The sequence below is a fragment of the Triturus cristatus genome, chromosome 7 (genome assembly GCF_964204655.1).
Source record: "Triturus cristatus chromosome 7, aTriCri1.1, whole genome shotgun sequence".
NCBI classification, from domain to species: domain Eukaryota; kingdom Metazoa; phylum Chordata; class Amphibia; order Caudata; family Salamandridae; genus Triturus; species Triturus cristatus.
Window position 1 is genome coordinate 665,950,639 of NC_140590.1, and position 18,825 is coordinate 665,969,463.

Genomic DNA, 18,825 nt, shown 5'->3' on the forward strand with positions numbered 1-18,825 from the left:
TGCAGATGATGCTGTGCTGATAGTTCGAACTTCTAATGCATTGCAGTGCTTGGTTAAAGCCTTTTCTGATTTCATGACATACCTTGATTTGTCTATTAATTTCTCTAAGTCTCATACCATGCCTTGTGTTCCTAAACATCATTTATTATGTTCCCTTTCTGAAAATGGCAATAAACATATCCGTGTGGCTAGTTCCCCATATCTTCGACTTGTGTTCGAGTTCAGTGGTTCCTAGCATAAAAAATATTCAATTTTGATGGGCAAAGTTTTCTCAGGCTGTGAGATCAATTTTTAATATTAGTCAGGCAGTTCAGGGTAAGCTTTTCTCATCTGAGGGGTGTGGCTAACTGCAACCCAAGATGGCCACACGTTAAGCAAGCTCTGCAACAGCCGGACCACTAATCCCCATACATCCGTCATTTTCCATACAAGTTTGATGCAGTGAGGTCCAGAAGCTATTGCGGATCCAGCTTGCGATCGACAGATCCCCCTTGGGAGCTGGTCGGCGCCGCCCGGTGGGCAGAGTGAGGCAGAGAAGGCCTGTCTGGGTGCAGTGAGAGACAGAAGGTGACAACTGTATCAGGCCCCGGTGACGGAGCAGGGGAGAGGAAATGACTGGAATGGAGGCGCTGCCCGGTAGGTGTAAGACATGGGGAGGCTGTGCCCAGGAAGATATGAGGTGAGGTGGGGCCATCCTGGAATGATCTGCTGGGGCATGGCTCGGAAGGCCTGAAGCTCCTTGCTGGTGGGTGGGTGCCTCCTTGTCTCCCCCTTCTTTCTCTATTAACTTCCCTCCTGGTGCCCTGTTCCTGCTGCATGTACGCATCTCCACTACATCACCTTGCGGCTGCCTCTCTGGAACCTCTGCACTGGTAGAAGATCAAGGGGCCCGGTGCCATCCGGAAGCTCCTGCAGCCATTGGTGAGGTGTGGGGCCTGGGCCTCATGGTGAGAGCTGGCAGAGAACTACTTTACCGGCCTACAGACCACTGCCCCCACCTCGACCCCCACATACCGAGGAAAAGAGAATGTGCTGCTGGGCCTGCAAACTGGGCAGTGCCAGGAAGGTGAGGGGTCAGATGGACAGCGCGGCCATTGGTTTACTTTAATCAAGTGAAAAAAAGCCTCAAATTGCCTGGGAAAACCACAACTTTAATCTGACTGGGCCCTGCGGGCTGAGGCCCTCACTGTTTGCCTGCCTCCCCCTACCCTCTGAAGAAGTGACTAGAGTGTTAGCAAGAAGTTGTTGGGGAGATCTTTAGAGTCTGCTGTGGGGGATGGGCCGGGCTCGTCTGGTTTGTGCGAACCCAGAGGGAGGAGCAGACGGGCACCATGAGACTCGGGGGCCTTCCCCTTTGGCCCTCTTCCTCCCCTCGCTGAACTAAGGAGCTTTGGAAGGGGCACCAGTAGGACCAGTCGATTGCCAGGAGCACAGGGCAATGGCCAGAAATCGCGGCTTTAAGCCAGCGCAATCCAACAAGCTGGATAAGTACACCATATTGATGTCTGCACCGGGAGATGCCCCCCTCGGAAGGGAATGATGCAGGCTCCTCCGAAGAGCCTACACTGAGAGAAACAATGGTAGCAATACCAGGCAAATACAAGGAGATGATAGACGGAGCGCTGAAACTTTTCAGACATTCACCCTCAGTCACAGATCTGAGTTGAATCCATCATCGTTCTTTAGCTCACTTCGCCACCCCAGTTCAAACCCAGCAATATATAAATCAGTCTTGACCCTGTGCCTCATGGGAACAGTCCAGCCCGAACCTCCAAGACAGGTCTTCCCTGGACTGGCAGCAAGTATCTTGGGACCGGTTTCAGGGTAACATCCCTGATCAGCCAGGCTAGCTTGAATCCAGTGGCAAAGTGAGCAAGGGACCCACGTCTGGGCATATCCTGCCAAATTAGGGCAATCGATGGAAACACAAGGAGATGATGGACGGAGTGCTGAAACTTTTCAGACAGTCACCCTCAGTCACAGATCTGGGTTGAATCCATCATCGTTCTTTAGTTCACTTTGCCACCCCAGTTCAGACCCAGCTATATGCAAATCAGTCTTTCCCTGTGCCTCATGGGAACAGTCCAGCCCGAACTGCCAAGCCAGGTCTTCCTTGGACTGGAACCAGTATCTTGGGACCAGTTTCAAGGTAACACCCCTCAGCCAGGCTAGCTTGAATCCAGTGGCAAAGTGAGCAAGGGACCCACGTCTGGGCATACCCTGCCAAATTAGGGCGAAGAAAGAAAACACAAGGAGATGATAGACGGAGTGCTGAAACTTTTCAGACATTCACCCCCAGTTACAGATCTGGGTTGAATCCATCATCGTTCTTTAGCTCGTTTCACCACCCCAGTTCAGACCCAGCTATATGCAAATCAGTCTTGCCCTGTGCCTCATGGGAACAGTCCAGCCCGAACTGCCAAGCCAGGTCCTCCCTGGACTGGAAACCAGCATCTTGGGATCGGTTTCAGGGTAACATCCCTCATCAGCCAGGCTTGCTTGAATCCAGTGGCAAAGTGAGCAAGGGACTCACGTCTGGGCATAACCTTCCAAATTAAGGCGAACAAAGCAAACAGAAGGAGATGATGAACAGAGCTCTGAAACTTTTCAGACACTCACCCCAGTCACAGATCTGGGTTGAATCCATCATCATTCTTTAGCTCACTTTGCCACCCCAGTTCAGACCCAGCTATATGCCAATCAGTCTTGACCCTGTGCATCATGGGAACAGTCCAGCCCAAATTGCCAAGCCAGGTCTTCCCTGGACGGGAAACAGGCATCCTGGGACCAGTTTCAGGGAACACCCCTCATCAGCCAGGCTAGCTTGAATCCGGTGGCAAAGTGAGCAAGGGACCCACGTCTGGGCATATCCAGCCAAATTAGAGCGAACAAAGCAAACACAAGGAGACCTCTGGGGCACGCTAGAACTAAAAATTAATACAGTTATGACGGATGTAAACCTTTCAGAGGCAAATGTCAGAAACATCGCGGACAAGGTGAAAACAGCATAGTCTCAAATAAACGGACTACAATCCACAACCAAACACCTGGAGTAAAAGGCCCAGGTCCAAAGATAATGCAATTCTTACAGCAAAAGTCCCTGATAAGGAGGGCAGGTCCAGGCGCAACAATATCAGGATGGTGGGGGTCCCGGAAGGATCATACGGGCCCAATGTGGACCTCTTCCTCAAAGACTTGATACTTATTACGCTTCGCCCAAAAAAACTTCTCTAAATTATTCTTCATAGAGCGTGTGCACAGAGCGCTTGGCCCACGGCCAAAACCGGGTGCCCCGCCACGCATGATCATTGCCAGAATATTCAACTCTAGAGATTGAGACACCATTTTATAGGTGGCGCTCACCCTTGGAGATCTGTGCATAGGGAATGCAACAGTTCAATTCTTCCCAGACTTCACCCTGCATGTTCAGAGACTTTGAGGCAGTGAGTCCAATGGGAAACATTAGGTACATGATGCTCTACCGGGCCAAGCAGCAGATCAATAGTGACAGCAAGACTTGACATTTAGGCACTCCTGAAGAAGCCTGGGAGTGAGTGGAGGGTTGGGGTCCAGTACCGCGAGTGGGAACTGAAAGCAAGGGGACCTGAAGACCGGAGGCGGGGACCTCCCTCTGACGAACTGACTTACCTGAAGACGGTCGATCTCCGGAGCGAAGGGTGGACACGTGAGACCATCATATGAACATGTGTTATTGAACCTGCATATTCTGATTATTTTGATTGTGAATTGAGCTGTCTCTTACTATACACATATGTTTTTTGGGGGGTTGTTTCAGGGGAAAGGGGATATGGTCACAGTGAAATTCCTAAATGTAGGGAGATGACAATGGACTACTGCATCACAATCCTTAACAGAGGAGATGCTCACATGTGCTTGATGATTCATTTTGGTCTTGGGCTGGTGCAAGCTGCCCGCCCCTAATTTTGTTTCATTTTGCTATGTTCAATACTGGGAGTCAAGAACTCTGCAAGTTGGGGGGATGGCCAGTTCCACCTCACCAGGCAGGGTAGCAGGGAGGCGGGTGGTCAGGGAAGATCCAGGGAATGTTTCCATTATGGGGTTTTCGATTCAGCATATTGATGCACCATTACAGATTTACATTGACGGGGATGAAGAAGGGCACCAGGGAGGTCCAGGGACAACAGTTGCCAGAGCCAGGGCAGAAGTACCCCAATTGGGATGTGGTCCCGGTCCTACGTTCCACATGATAGCATGACCCGCCAACTGTGTAAAGACCTACATGTGTGGTCATGGTACATCAATGGACTGGGCCACAAGATAAAGTGTGCTTTGGTCCTCCAGCATCTACGGAGACATGCTCCAGATGATATATTACTCCAAGAGATGCATCTTAAGGGTACATGCTGTAAGACTCTAGACAAATTTGGGTACACATTGATTGCTCATTCCGGCTATTCTATGGACTTGAGGGGAGTGGGTATATTGCTTAAGAAAACAATTCCCTTTACAGCGCACCACACGTTGAATGACACACAGGGTAGATTCATGGCAGTGCAGGCACATGGGAGGGTGAAACGATCAATCTGTGCTCACTCTATACCCCACCACCCCTACACGCGGATACCCTGCCTGACATGGGCGCACTACTATTAGCCCTACTGGCTGGAACAATGGTGCTAGGGGGAGACGTTAACAATGTCATGTATGTCACCCTAGACAAACTTAGTGCGGCAGGACTAAATAGGGGAAAAGGGATGCCCCCCTCATTCATAGAAGCCATGAGGTTGGTAGACCTGTGGAGACAACACAATCCCGCCGCCAGACTGTTAACACAATTTGCTTCAGCACACACTGGCTATTCTATATTAGACTACCTCGGCCGGATGTTCCGAGATGCGACTATTCATGCGAGGGGCATATCGGGCCACTCACCTACAGGAGGACATCTACAAGGGCTCTCAACGAATCATATTGCTCCCTAAAATAGACACATGATATCTTAGAGAGAGAGAAACAAAAGAAAAAATCAAAAAAGAGACTGCTCAGTACTTTGAAGAGAATCAGGGAGCAGTGAGTTCCCTGTGCGTACTCCAGGAAGCCTATAAGGTGGTGCTGCGCGGCCAGGACTTTGCTCTAATAGGAGGGTAAAAGAAGGAAGGTCACCTGGAATTTGAGGCCCTTGAAAGGGAGGTCACAGCGCTAGAGGCATATGCTACGATAGAAGCAAGATACCCTTCATGCCCTTGCTGAAATTAGAGTTAGACAATATGCCCTGGTGCTACAGCGCTGTCTGTATGATGATGGGGACAAGGCCAGCAAGCTACTGGCCTGGCTGGAGCACCAAGACCAATACAGAACCTGAGTACTGGAGGTGTGAATGTTAGTGGGGTGATGCGGAGGGCCAATGTTGAGATAGCTGAAACATTCACCACCTATTATGACGAAATATATGCCCCCCCAGAGCCAGAGTCGGAATTGGACATGCACTGCACTTTTCCAGACCCTCTCCATACCGGCATTCACCCGGGAATACAGAGAGAGCCTAGAGACAGACCTAACAGAGGAAGAAGTGAGGGGGCCATTAGGGGGTTGCAATCGGGTAAAGCAACGGGCCCCGACAGCTTGCCAGTTGAGCTATTCAAGATCTGCATGACAGGGGTGGCAAAACCAATGCTGGCCATGTTCCAGAAAGCTTTCAAGGAAGGTTGTCTCCCAAGAGACCAGCGTGTCACCACAATAGTAGTTTTTCACAAAGTGGGCAAGCCCCCCTCCCAGTGTGGCTCATACAGGCCAATCTCTCTCCTCGATATCCCGTCCATTATACATCCAGATCAATCAGGCTTCATGCCCCACTGCAGTACCCAGCTTAATCTCCAACATCTTTACAGGGTCCAGAGCCAAACCTAGCCACCCTTCACAGAGAAGGCAACGGTGACGGCCCTAGATGATACAATGGCTTTTTGACAGCATAATATGGAACTACATCTTTGCTGTATTACTAAGGATGGGCTTTGGACCTAGCTTTTGGAGGGGGGTTAGGCTACTTTATCAGGGACCCTTGGCCTGGGTAAGGGTCAATAGAGTAACATCTCAAGTTTCCCCCTTGGGTAGAGGGATGCATCAAAACTGCTCGCTGTCACCAATGATCTTCATGCTGGCTCTTAAACCGCTTGCGACATGGTTACAGGGAGACCCTATAGTCAAGGGAATACCAGTGCCTGGTGGGTGGGAGGAGCGCATATCGCTCTATGCGGATGACGTTCTTCTCTACGTCACCAAGACAGATTGGTCAGGTGGCTGCTCCAGATATTTGCAGAATTCAGTGATCAATCTGGATACCGAATTAACTGGTCTAAATCTGTGGTTTTTCCACTCACGGGGCTTTACCCTGACTGCCGTCGTATTGCGAGGCTCCAGTTGTGGGAGACGGGTTTTGATACTAGGGTGTTCATATCAACCGAGATCCACAGGTTTTTTCAAGACGGATTGTGAATCCTCAACTATACCCGTTGCACGATGACATGGCTCACTGGAGAAATCTACCCCTCACCTTGGTGGGGAGGGCCACGTTGTATATAATGATGACCATCCTACGTCTTCTATATGTATTGCAAAACATGCCATTCTGCCTCCCGGCGTGGATATTTCAGAGGCTGGATCAGGAGGTACAAATACTACTATGGCAGGGGACGCCCCCTCGGATAGCCTTGCACAAGCTACAGAGGGGTGTGTATGAAGGAGGTCCAGGTGTCCCAGATGCCTGACTCTACTATTGGGCATCGCAATTGATAGTGATTAACGACTGGGTGTTTGCGGATCAACATGAGCCCGCATATAGTGCAAACAGGTACATGATGGGACAGGAGGACTTTTACTCTATTCTCTATCAGCCGGGATGGGAAACTACCATCCCGAGCATACCCCATCAGTGGTCAGAGCCTAGAGGGAGCCAACACGCTACATGGGCTGGTGTAACAGGTTGACTGACATGACCCCACTGTGGAGAAGCAACATGTTGGAAGAGGTGAGGGGCCTGAAAGGCTTTGCGCAACGGGAAATATTTGGGATAGAACACTTAGCAGACGTCTGGAGAGGACAGGCTATGATTTCATTTGCCGATCTCAGGCAGCAATATGAAATGCCAGATACGTAGCAATAGAGATACCTGCAGCTGGGTCACGCGATGCATCCCCATGTGCGGGAGGGGGAGTCACTGCCAGATTCATCCCCCTTAGAAGATCGGGTCATAGCCGACCCCATGCCTAGCAAGGGTATAGCACTAGTGTACAAGAAGTAATTAAATAACTCTCCAGATGTGATTCTATCTCTGCTTTAGAAATGGACAGAGGACCTAGATGTCACTGATGACAAACAGTGGGTCGAGGCGCTGACGAGCCCACGGGAAATCGCCGTTAGAATCAGGTTCCGCTTGATTCAGCTGCAGATCTTGCACAGGTCCTATTACTCCCAAACCCTCCTCTGCAAATCAGTGAAAGCATTGTCACTGCTGTGTCTCTGGGGATGCGACCAGGAAGTAACCTTTTTTTATTTACTATGGATGTGCCCACTCATTCAGTAATTTTGGGATGGAATCACTGGGGTGCTGGCCCGAGTCCTGTCAGAGTGATCTCAATGAGTGCAAAAGAAGTACTATCGAATATATTGAGAGAAGAAACTCGACCCAGGCATAATCGCATATGGGTGACCTTCGCCTTAGGAGTAGCCAAGAGAAATGTTGCCTGGGCGTGGAGCAAGCCAGAGCCTAAGTCATTGAGGGAGTGGATTTCAGATATGGACTGGTGCCAAAATGCAGAACAATTGAGTGCCATAAAAAGTGGGAGAAAGTGTGGGGCCCTGGAGAGATGTCAGGGGAGTATAGGGCTCCAGCTGTTTTACATAGTTATTCTAGTAATGACAGGAGACACCCACGATGGTTTAAGTTCCAGTGAGAAGATCTCACAGAAAATGCCCGGCATGCGTGCAAGCACAGCGCTGGCTTAGTTCCAACTGTACATTCCAACTGTCATCAGTCTCGAGACCAACTATCAACATGAGCTTGGCTCGCACGCCAACGGGTAACGCAAGGCAGATACTAGCACAATGTCCATGCGCCAGGGGCGCGCGTGGATAGAACACTACATGTTTTCTCTTTCCCTAGAAGGAGGGAAGAAGAACACAAGAGCAGAGAAGGGAGGAAGGGAAGAGGGAGGAGAGGAGAGAGAGGGAAGAGAATTACTTGAATCTAATAGGCACTCTGATGTCTCTGCAACTCCTCTGTGATTCTGAACAGATGAATGTATTGAGACTGTGTCATAACCTTTGACAGGCCTCTTACCACTCAAGTCATTGACCTTTACAATCTTGTTCATGTTCCACCAATTATGCTTATTGACACAAACAGCACTGCCACAGACTTTTTCAATGCCGACTGGTTCGCGAACTTGGATTCACCTTTCCTTACAAAACCTTGTTTCTTTATCCTCACCATGACACCCACCACAAATTTCCGGTTGGAGACATGTTTCCTGGAGTCAAAGTATGTTTTGTGTTTGGTTTGTACATCACCGATTTTGTTTCTAACCATGTTGCCGAGCTCATGGGCAGGGGTTCTATGTTTGAACCTCTTTGACATCCACGCAGGTCTTAAATCAGAGCAGGTCTTTCTGCCTTTAAGTAGTTCAAAGGGAGACACCCCTGTGGACGAGTGGGGCGTGGTTCTGTAGAAACACAGCATGGTTCTGACAGTCATGGGTATGACTTTGTTGTGATCAATGGCCCACCGTATACAGTTACCAATGACTCTGTTAAGTCTCTCCACCAGCCCGTTAGTTTGGAGATGATAGAGTGAGCTTTTGATGTGGATGATGGAAGATTCTTTAAAGAATTCTTCAACTTCAGCAGAGATGAACTGTACCCTATTGTCAGAGATAACAGTCTTAGGAAATCCCTCCCGCATGAAAACCTCTTTCATAAAGATGAGAATCTCTTTAGAGTCAACTTTGGCAACAAATTTGACTTCTGGCCATTTGGAGTAATAGTCCACTAAAACTATGGCAAACTGAGTCAGATGAGGTAGGGTGTGGAAGGGACCCAACACGTCGATACCTAGTTTCTCCCAGGGATTGTCTGGCAGGGGAATGGGGGTGAGGGGCTGGTTGGATGTGCGTAGTGTCTTGTCACTGCCAGCAAAAATGGTGCATTCTTGGTGAAGTGCGTCAATGTCTCTGTCCATCTGAGGCCACCAGAAGTATTCACATACTCTACGTTTGGTGAGCGTAGCACCCTGATGACCCTCATGTGCTTTAGTAAGTAGAGTTATCCTGAGGTTGAAAGGGGGAACAATCTTATCTAACCTGAAGATGAGACCATCTTCAACAGATAATTCCTCACAGATTTTTACTTAGGGTTGCACAGCAACATTTAAACTCTTCTCTTTGGGCCAGCCTTCAGTAATGTATTTCCTAACACATTTAAGTACTTCATCACAGTCAATAGCATCATACCTATCACTTTTATTGACGAACTAACATGTTTCAGTTCAACACTCGCGACTATACAGTCTTCAGGTTTTTCTTCGCTATTGGGTTTTAACTCCATCTTCTGACCTGTTTGGCATGGGTGGCAACTGTGAAAGAGGGTCTGCACGTACATTCTTTCCACCAGGGATGTGTACAATTTCAAAATTGAATTGGAGAAGTTTAGATGTAAGACAAGCTATGCGTGGCCTCACGTTGCGATGGCTGGTGTTGCCTAAGATGGCCACAATGGGTTTCTACTGCTAAGATGACCATTTTTTGGGGAAGGTCAATGTGAAACACCACATTTGCCTCTGGAGTCAAAGCTCATTATTTATTGTTTCTGAATACTAGAGGCTTTAAGAATGTAGAAAGGTTCACCTAAGGTATCCTCATACTGCCTAAAAGATTACGTTTATTTATTGTTAGATTTTTTCCAATCTATGCAATACAAACATATACAATGATTTTAAAATGTTTTAATAATGAAAATTCATTTCCAAGACTCTATCTAAAATATAATTAAAAAAAAAAAATCCTAGACCACATGTCCTTGTGTAGCTCACATATTAGATGAAGCAAAGGTAACAGGGTTTCCCATTTGACTAATTACTTCCACAATACATTTCTAATAGATGCATCTATATAAGCCCTATAGAGAGGGACTTTCTTTAGAATGGAGTATTTTCAGCAGGCATATGAGCATTAAGCATCCACCATTGTGGACTGTTTCCTTCTAACCCATTTGGAGGTTCAATAGTATTCCTGCTGTCTCTACCCTTGCTTCCATACTTTTAAAAATATTTTTAGCCAAAATCTTTAGAGATTTCTATTCTATATATATTCATTCTATAGCTCTCGGGACAATAATGTTTCCCTTTCTAAATTATAAGGACCCTTATACTTCCTCTCCAGGAATTGGATATGGCACTATATTTCACTCTACTAGTGTCAAGGGTTTTCAAGACTGCAGCTCAAAGCTCTGACATTACCTTCATTAGGTTTGATGAGATTCCATCTGGGCCTCATGCCCTTGATGAATTTGATGGTTGCATTATGCCCACTATTTCTTAACATGTTGAAAAAAAAGGTATACAGAGAACAATCATCACTGATCTCATTTTGAGCAAACTTATCTCTTTTTAAGACCTCATAGATCAGCCTCTTGTTGTGGAGTCTCACTTAATTCATACATATCAAAAATATAGTTAATCCAGTCTCTTTCTGCTACCGGTGGTGCTGAAGTCCTCATCCTCTTTCCAGGAGTGTTCCAAGAGTATTCAGAAACAGTTCCCATAAGTGGTTTGTCCTTTTTAATTTTAAGGCTATTATTAATTCATTCCATACATTTTCCTTTATTTCACATTCTCTTTTTCTGGTTTCTTTCTTTTGTAGCCACCTTAATTCCCTGGGTATGCAATTTCTTTTTCTTCCTCCAATTTAAATGCTTCCCAGATCTGTGTGTTAAGATGTCTTATTGATTTTTCTGATGCTGTGAACTTTCTTTATTTTTGTTTATACAGATTCTTACCTAATTTTACCAGTAAGCCCTTTAACTCTCCAATGAAGAAATTGGACAAGGTAAGTATGTTTCCTAGTTCGGCCTACTTTATTGACAAAGGAACTGTCTGCCCTTCTCTCAAACACAAATGCATATTTATTACAATCCAGTATATTCTGTTAAGATATTTTACCTTGAGGTGTGAGACTCTTAGGAAAATGTCACAAGTCTTGTGAGTAATACTTACTAATATATTACAACTCTCATTAAAATCTCCAACTTTTAGATTTCCTATGTTTGGATAGTAGCCAAGGAAATTAGTATATCTGGCAGCACAAATAAATTGCTGAAGGTATTACACGCTGGTTGATAATGAGCAGATCTTCTGTTGAATACGAATATATTAAATTACTAAAGGACAGTGTCTAAATCTTTGCCCCTCTTAAGAGACTTCCCTATGTAGACAATCTGGGTGGCTATAACTAAACTCTTCTCTTAACCAGTGTACAGTGGATCATCCAAATAAATTGGAGGTATCCTTGTGTTTCAGTACATCTGCATAATTGAAAAGTAAGTTAAAGTACCCTTCCTCAATGTTTTCAAGAAAATATGCTTGGGATTTTGATTACTCTTCAACTGAGTCTCCGGTGGTATATAACATTTACTATGCTCAGTCCAATTTCATCCTTTTGACTGTCAATTGGTCGATTGTTTTAGTTAGTGCACATATGTATACTGTTACAAACACTCCATACTTTGTGTATATTCTTTAGAAAGTAAATCTCGTAAAGTAGAAATTAGAGTCATTACTTCCACATGAAGAAATCATATCTTCTTTCTGCTATTCTGATTTCATATGATACGTAGGTATGAGATTCAGTTGAGGAAGCTTCACCTTTTTCTTTAATGACCGATATTCCCACTCAATTAAGGGCTAATTCGTACTGTTTTCTTTTTATGTTAGAAATATTCCAGAACATCAAATGCCATTATACTGCATACATAGCATTAGTTCAAAAAGTGTTTATCAAGCCCCAGAATTATCAAATTCGAAGATCAGAGAAACTTTCAGACACTAAAGCAAAAGGACAACCAAAAAAGCACTAGAACAACCAATGAAGGTCTAACTATAATTACTAAGGACTACATAGATTGCTTGTGAATAACACATCAGCATACTCACTGGCAAAATTAATTATACTGTTGTTTCAGTAATTTGGCGATGCAGGAATAGCTCAGTATGTCAAGCTGTTGTCAAGAGATGCCATTAGATATGGGCAGTGACTGTGGGATTTGGGATTACTGCTTCAGATTTTCACAGTAATTTCCCATTTTGGGTGGTTTCTCAACCAGAGATTTAACCTAGAAATGTCATTAACTTTGAACTAGTGAAATACAAGGGAGGGAGTGAGAATGTAGAATTACCGTATGTCTTGCAATTTTTGAGTCAGCTGGAAACAGTGGGAATCACACAGCTATCTAAAGCATTTTGGTTGGTTTCTCACCCAGAAATTTCACCTAGAAATGTCATTAACTTTGAGCTAGTGAAATACAAGGGAGGTAGTAAGAATGTAGAATTACCGTATGTCTTGCAATTCTTGGGTCAGCTGGAAACAGTGGTATCACACAGCTATCTAAAGCAAGGCCTCCTTTCATCCAATCTCGATCAATGAAATATGGAAGAATGTAAGAATATGGGTGTGGGAGTGGGTGCACTTGGTTTTGAATGAAGAAGGGAGAGGTAATAATAGTACAGACATGTAGGAAATCTGAGGAGCGAGGCTTGCAAAAACGTAATTTAAAGACAAAGTGGCAGACTTTAATGGGGCGTCAATATTTCTAATTCTATCTAGATCATGTGGATTCAAGTCATAGTGCACAAATATGGACTTTAATATTCTGTCTCTGAACATCGATTCAGCTGATATTCACAAAAGCCTACAAAGAATTATCACAGATTGAATGAAAATGCACCTGTCTCTCACGAGCCACTCTCAGCGCAAGATTATATGGTGGAAATTCATCAGACGATTTCTTGTCGGTGACGTCTACTATTATATTCTGACTCTTGACGAAGTGAATGAAGTCATTAAGTTCTGAACCTGGCATGGAAAAGACAAGAACATTTAATATACATTAATTTGAAAGTTTACGAAACATACAACTGTGCAAACAAGTTGGCTGTTTTCTGATCTGATGCAAATTATTTCATGTTCTTTAAACTCATCAAAATGAATGTGATGGGTCAGTCAGAAAAACAATTTCAAGAAAAAGAATTTTCAGTTAAATTAAAGCCTAGTTTACAGCCAGGATGTGGGGAAGAGGCTGCTTGGGCTTCAGTGTGGGATGTGATACTCAAGACACAAATGGTAATTTTTTTAATTCTGGGCCTTTAGTAGTTATCTCTGCTTTTGGTGCACATCTTTGTCTTACGATTGCAAACAGGACTTAGGGCCTGATTATGAGTTTGGCGGTCCATGGGACCACCGAACCCATGGTGGAGGTGCGGTGGTGGTTGGGGACCACCGCACCAGTGATCCGAATGCTGTATAATGACAACGGTCAGACCGTTGTGAGCCCCCCACAACTGCTGGGGTATTGCGATCCCCAGCAGTGGCACAGCAGACTTGAGGCCACAATATACTGGGCGGTGCTGCTGCGGGCACCGGCAAACATATTACGAGTTTCCTCACCGCCAACAGTTTTATGGCGGTAAACCCGCCATGAAAATGCTGGCAGTGAGGAAACAAAGGGGGCCCCTCAGGGCCCCCTGTTGCCTCAAGCCTGTGACATGCATGCAGGGGTGCACATGGTGTCCTCCCCTGTGTGCATGCACCCCCTTTCCTGCACAGCATGGCCTTGACAGTCCATCCAGTGTAGAGACGGGCATTGAGATTCCCATTGTGATGCCAACTGGCCGTCCCCAGACTAGAAAAATACTCGGAATCTGGTGGGTGGCTCTATTTGGCGGTCCTGGAGAGGGGAGGCAGGTAAGGGGCACGCTCCAGGATGCCAGACTCATATTCATAATATTCTTGGCAGTGCCGCAGCAGCACCATTAAGCATATTGCGGCCTCAGGACAGCTGAACCACTGCCGAGGATCGCGGTTCCATGGCAGTTGCGGTTGTCACACAACCGCCTGACTGCTGTAGTCATAATATGGTGGTCAGACCACTAGTGCAGTGGTCCCTGCCACTGCACCTCCAACACAGGTGTGGTGGTCCCAGGGACCACTGAACTCATAATCAGCCCCTTAATCGCTCTGTGTCTACCAAAACTGGATGTGCCCTTGTGTAACGTAACTGGTGCTCATGCAAAGTGCTCCAATACCTTCGGATGGAGTTTGTGCTCCATCCTCAAGGGCGTACTGTAGAGCATATGAAAAATATTGGATGGTAATCAAGAAGCTTGGACTACATAGTAAGCCATCTTCTGAATCTAAATAATTAAGGGCAGTGAACTTATTGGTCATCCCTTCATTCTCAGTTCAGTAAGAATTAATTAGAGTTGAAAGGGAGGATAATACGGTGATGACATGGGAAAGGGAAGTGCTGGGTGCTGTGTGCTTTGCAATCTGGATAAAAGGGTTGAACATCAGAAAGGGCTATTTCAATGAGGGATGGGGTTCTTAGGACTGCTGTGAAGAAAGATTTTAGGAGAGGGTAGTGAGCGAGCATATGGGACAGAAAGTAAAGTACAATAGGGTGGATCTCAGGGGACTCAAGGCAGATAGGAGGGAGTATGATGAAGTGTCTTTTGCATGAAATAAGATATTTGAGAGAGTTGAAGGGTTGAGAGTGGGTGCATTCAAGGAGTTGCAAAAAGGGAGCGTGGAAGTGCCTAGAAGGGGCAGGGACGGCTACTGGCAATGGGACATTTTGTGCTAATCCTGGGTTGCATGCTGAGGGATAAGGCAAGGGGTAAGGTAGTGTGTGGTGTATAATGTTGGTAGGGTACACATTGACTGCCCAGAATAAAAACATTTTATGGCTGGGATATGTTATAGGCACTGTTGCTGAACTGGGCCTTATGGGGTATTTTGAAGACCCTGCTCATATCACGCGTTCAGCTGAAGAAAAATAAAGATAGCATATTCAGAAAGGGCGCTGTCTAACCGCCAGCGACCATCTACCAAGCAACATTTTTTGAGTAATTATAATGTTTCTCTAGCCAAGAGATGCAATTTTATTTGTTTTCTATCTTTAACTCACAGTATAGATTTTATTTAACTTAGTTTTGCTTGGGTACCATTTAATATCTAGTCAAATTTCCAATTCAAGGAGGATAATTCGAAAATCTTCCTCCATGCACCTGTGATAATACCTCAAAACAACGCACATTGCACTTTTACCTGTCTGTGCACTTAATAAAACCCTAAGGTAAGCTTTTTTACTCCCACTCCTGACATTACATAGCTCTAGTTCACACCAATATGGCTTTAGGTTTTTATCCTCTCTTGGCTCTCCTGAAATTTGTCAAGCCATTGTGAACTTCAGAAGAGGGGCATTCAGGAAGTGCGATGGATAATTATTGTTTCCTGGATGATGATGAAATTGTTGTCTTCTTGATTTAACTTTTGTATTATTTGAAAAACCCTTGTGATAATACCTTGTAACAACGCACATTGCATTTTGTTACTTTTCTGTGCATTCAAAAAAAGTTCCACTTTTTACTCCCCTTCCGGAGACTGCACGGCCCTAGATAATATCAACAATTCACTAGGTTTTCATACTCTTCTCAATTCTTTTAAACTTATCAAGCTATTGTCAGCCTTAGAAGAGTGGCACCTTCCATCAGGAAAGGTTAGAGATAATTGTTGCTGTTGGGATGAGGAAATCGTTGTTTTATGATTTCCTTTTTTGTATGATATATGAAACCTTGTATTGTGCTGTGTGCTTTTATGAATTTTGTAAATCGAATACAGTTGTATAACTGCCCAGAATGAGTTGTTGTGTAGTCTGGTGTGAAACGTAAGAGACAAATGTGTGTTTAGACGTGGTTCTGTAGTGAACTGTGTCAAAATAATTCATGTGGCACCTCATGGTAAGAACAAGTGAGGCTGAAACCAATATGACACTGCATGTTCAAATTCTGGGTGAGATGTCTTGGGAGTTCACGGAAGACTGACCCTTCATCAGCGGTGCTTCTGTAGTGGCTCTGTTTTGCTGAAGAAAAAAATCTTTAACTATGAGGCGCCATGTTTGTAGCAATTGATAATGTTTGTTTTAGTAAAAGAAAAAACAAATCAGTTTTCTTCACAGGAACCAATTATCATATTACCTGCAAGTGTCTACCATACATTGCATGACTGACACAGGCATTGAAAAGGAGTGATGGTCCCCTCAACCTCAGGAGGGCATGATGACCATAACTGTTATCTCGTGGCCCCTTTGCAGACAGTAAATCATGGAAAATGTAATGGGAGGAACCCTTGCAAAAAAGGCTAATCACTGACCATCGGTCTTGGTAGCATCCTAGTCCATCGTTTTTCACTCACTGTGCCTCTCTAGACAAAGGGACTTATGCAAATTCAGACTGACCCTGCTCCACATGGCAACAGTCCATCCCCAAACCGCAAGACAAGGTCTTCACCAGAAGAAGACACAAGAAACCTAAAATCGTTTTCAGGATTGTTATGCCTCATCAGTAAAATACAGCTTGGGGCTTACGGCACAACGTTTAAGGGCCCATGTCTGGGCAGATATTATGCCAGTTAAGGAGAAGCACAATTCACACAAGAGGTGATGGGAGGAATGCTTGGATAAAGTTTAACACTTGGTTAACAGAATACTAGGTCATAGATTTATCTTGCTAAAGTCAATGGTTGCTCCACCTGTGTAAAACTGGTATTTACCGCCAACTCTAAATAGAGAGCGGGAGCTATGAACTAGTGGTTCTCCTGCACCACCCAAATATTAATAACACCAAAACGAAATATTATTATTTCAACATAACAGTAAGTGAAATGCTATTATTACTAAATTTTGTAATCGAATATTATAAATATACCTTGGTAACATCAATATTATTATCTAGGTTGACTGTGTTGATTAAGAAAGTGGATCTTACATATTGGTTTATAGTTCTGGTCCATGTGAACCATTCACAATTTCTGGAATATTAATTGCTAGTAGAGAGTTGTGATTTTAGAATTATTGTGTAAAATAATTTTCTCAAATTACTTAGAAATGCTACACCTAGTCAGTAAAGTAAAATACAAATCATTAGTCACAGTGCTTATATTAATACATGTTGGTAAAATGAAGTTTATGTAGATCACTATGTAGTGAGTGAAATTGTGCTTTAAAGTATAGCATGTGTGCTTTCTACCTCGGGGTGGGCGGGTGGAGTACTTTGAAATTGCTGAAACACTAATTCATTGCTTCCCTCGAAATAAACATGCAATCCAAATGATCAAAAGTGTATTTCATAATTTGCAATTGTTATGCAATATTCAAAGGTCCAGGTCTTGAAAAAAGTGTCTCTTTTATTGTCTTCTTCATCAGATAGTATCACAGATTACTTGCAGCCTTGTGGCCATTGCTAACATTGAGTAACCAACTTTCAGGACCACGGTCACTTCTTGGTATGGTTACCTTTGAAAAATGACTGCTTTAGCTTCAAAAAGTTTCCCAAATATATATCTTTCTAATAACACAGGGACCTACATCAGGCTAATGTATTTTTGTGTCATTATAATCATAATCATTTTGCCTGGAGTGGTGTGGAAAAGTTACTTTAGAAGGAATATAAACTTAGGCACTGATTCAGAAACTGCATTTTGTAGTATGTAAATGAAAACTACAGTAGGAAATGTACACCTCCATTTCTCCTATCTTTTCTATGGGAATGGGGAACTCTTCATACTCGCAAGTTTACCACCTAGGGGCCGATTACGATCCGGTTAGGAAATCTTACTGACCGAATGAGTTTGGGAATGGTTTCCAACTGACTTGGATCGGGAGAATGCGACCGACCAAGTATGGTGCATCCGGATGCATCCAGATACGATTCGGTCGGACTCCCATTGATTTCAATAGGAGCCTATGTTTCAACTGAATGCATAGGCTCCAATTGAAGAAAGGGGTTGGCTGGGGAAAGCGGGCACCCTGTGGCAGGCATCCCTTTGGTGCCTGCCACACTGTGTATGGCTGGTAAGGGGGGACCACTGGGTACCCACACAGGCATGATTGGGAAGGCTCTGGGTGAAGGGGGGCCTGATATGGGCCCCCAAAGTCTGATTCTGACTGCCGATTCGAGTCAGACGGCACGATTTGGAAAGGCTGTCCGAATCCAGCATCGTGCTCGGACGTTAGGAAACGCGGCCCAAAAAGACGTCCAATTCTGCTCCTTACGGCTCAGTCATTCCAAATGGTGTCGGGTTTTGGATAATCCTAACGCCTAATTCGCATTGTGCTTAGTTCATTGGAAACCTTTCCAAGTTGGTCGGGAAGACACGTTCCCGATCCGGTTCGGATGGAGCAAAAGCCGCTAGGAGGCCTTACTAACTGCATCGTAATGGGCCCCCAAGTAGTAAATGTGGGAGGGATCAGGGAAATGGCTGCAAAATAGGGAATATTTATTATTAAATAGCAGGGGTATAGGTAAGAGTAAGGAGGATTTAAAGAGAGATAAGGAAGGGCTGACAGGAACAGACGCCCACCCTCAAAGAGTAAGCCATTCCGATTCACAAACTGAACTGGAAGTGACAATGGTCAAAAAGGACCCAAAACAGCCATAAACGTACTCCAGCCCGGACTTGGAGTAAGTCTAGCACTACACATGGCCAACCACTGGTACTAAAGAACCTCCCATAGCAGATAATG

The 18,825-nt window shown here is 44.8% G+C and overlaps 1 protein-coding gene across 2 annotated transcripts in view; it reads right to left on the reverse strand.

Moving 5' to 3' along the window:
- Positions 1 to 18,825, reverse strand: part of LOC146810319 (ATP-binding cassette sub-family A member 9-like) — a 1,478,308-nt gene that overhangs the window by 718,986 nt on the left and 740,497 nt on the right. For both annotated transcript variants that reach the window (XM_085617315.1, XM_085617314.1), the window contains one exon: positions 12,973 to 13,100. In XM_085617315.1, the coding sequence (XP_085473441.1) occupies positions 12,973 to 13,100 (128 nt within the window). The remainder of the gene's footprint in view (positions 1 to 12,972; positions 13,101 to 18,825) is intronic.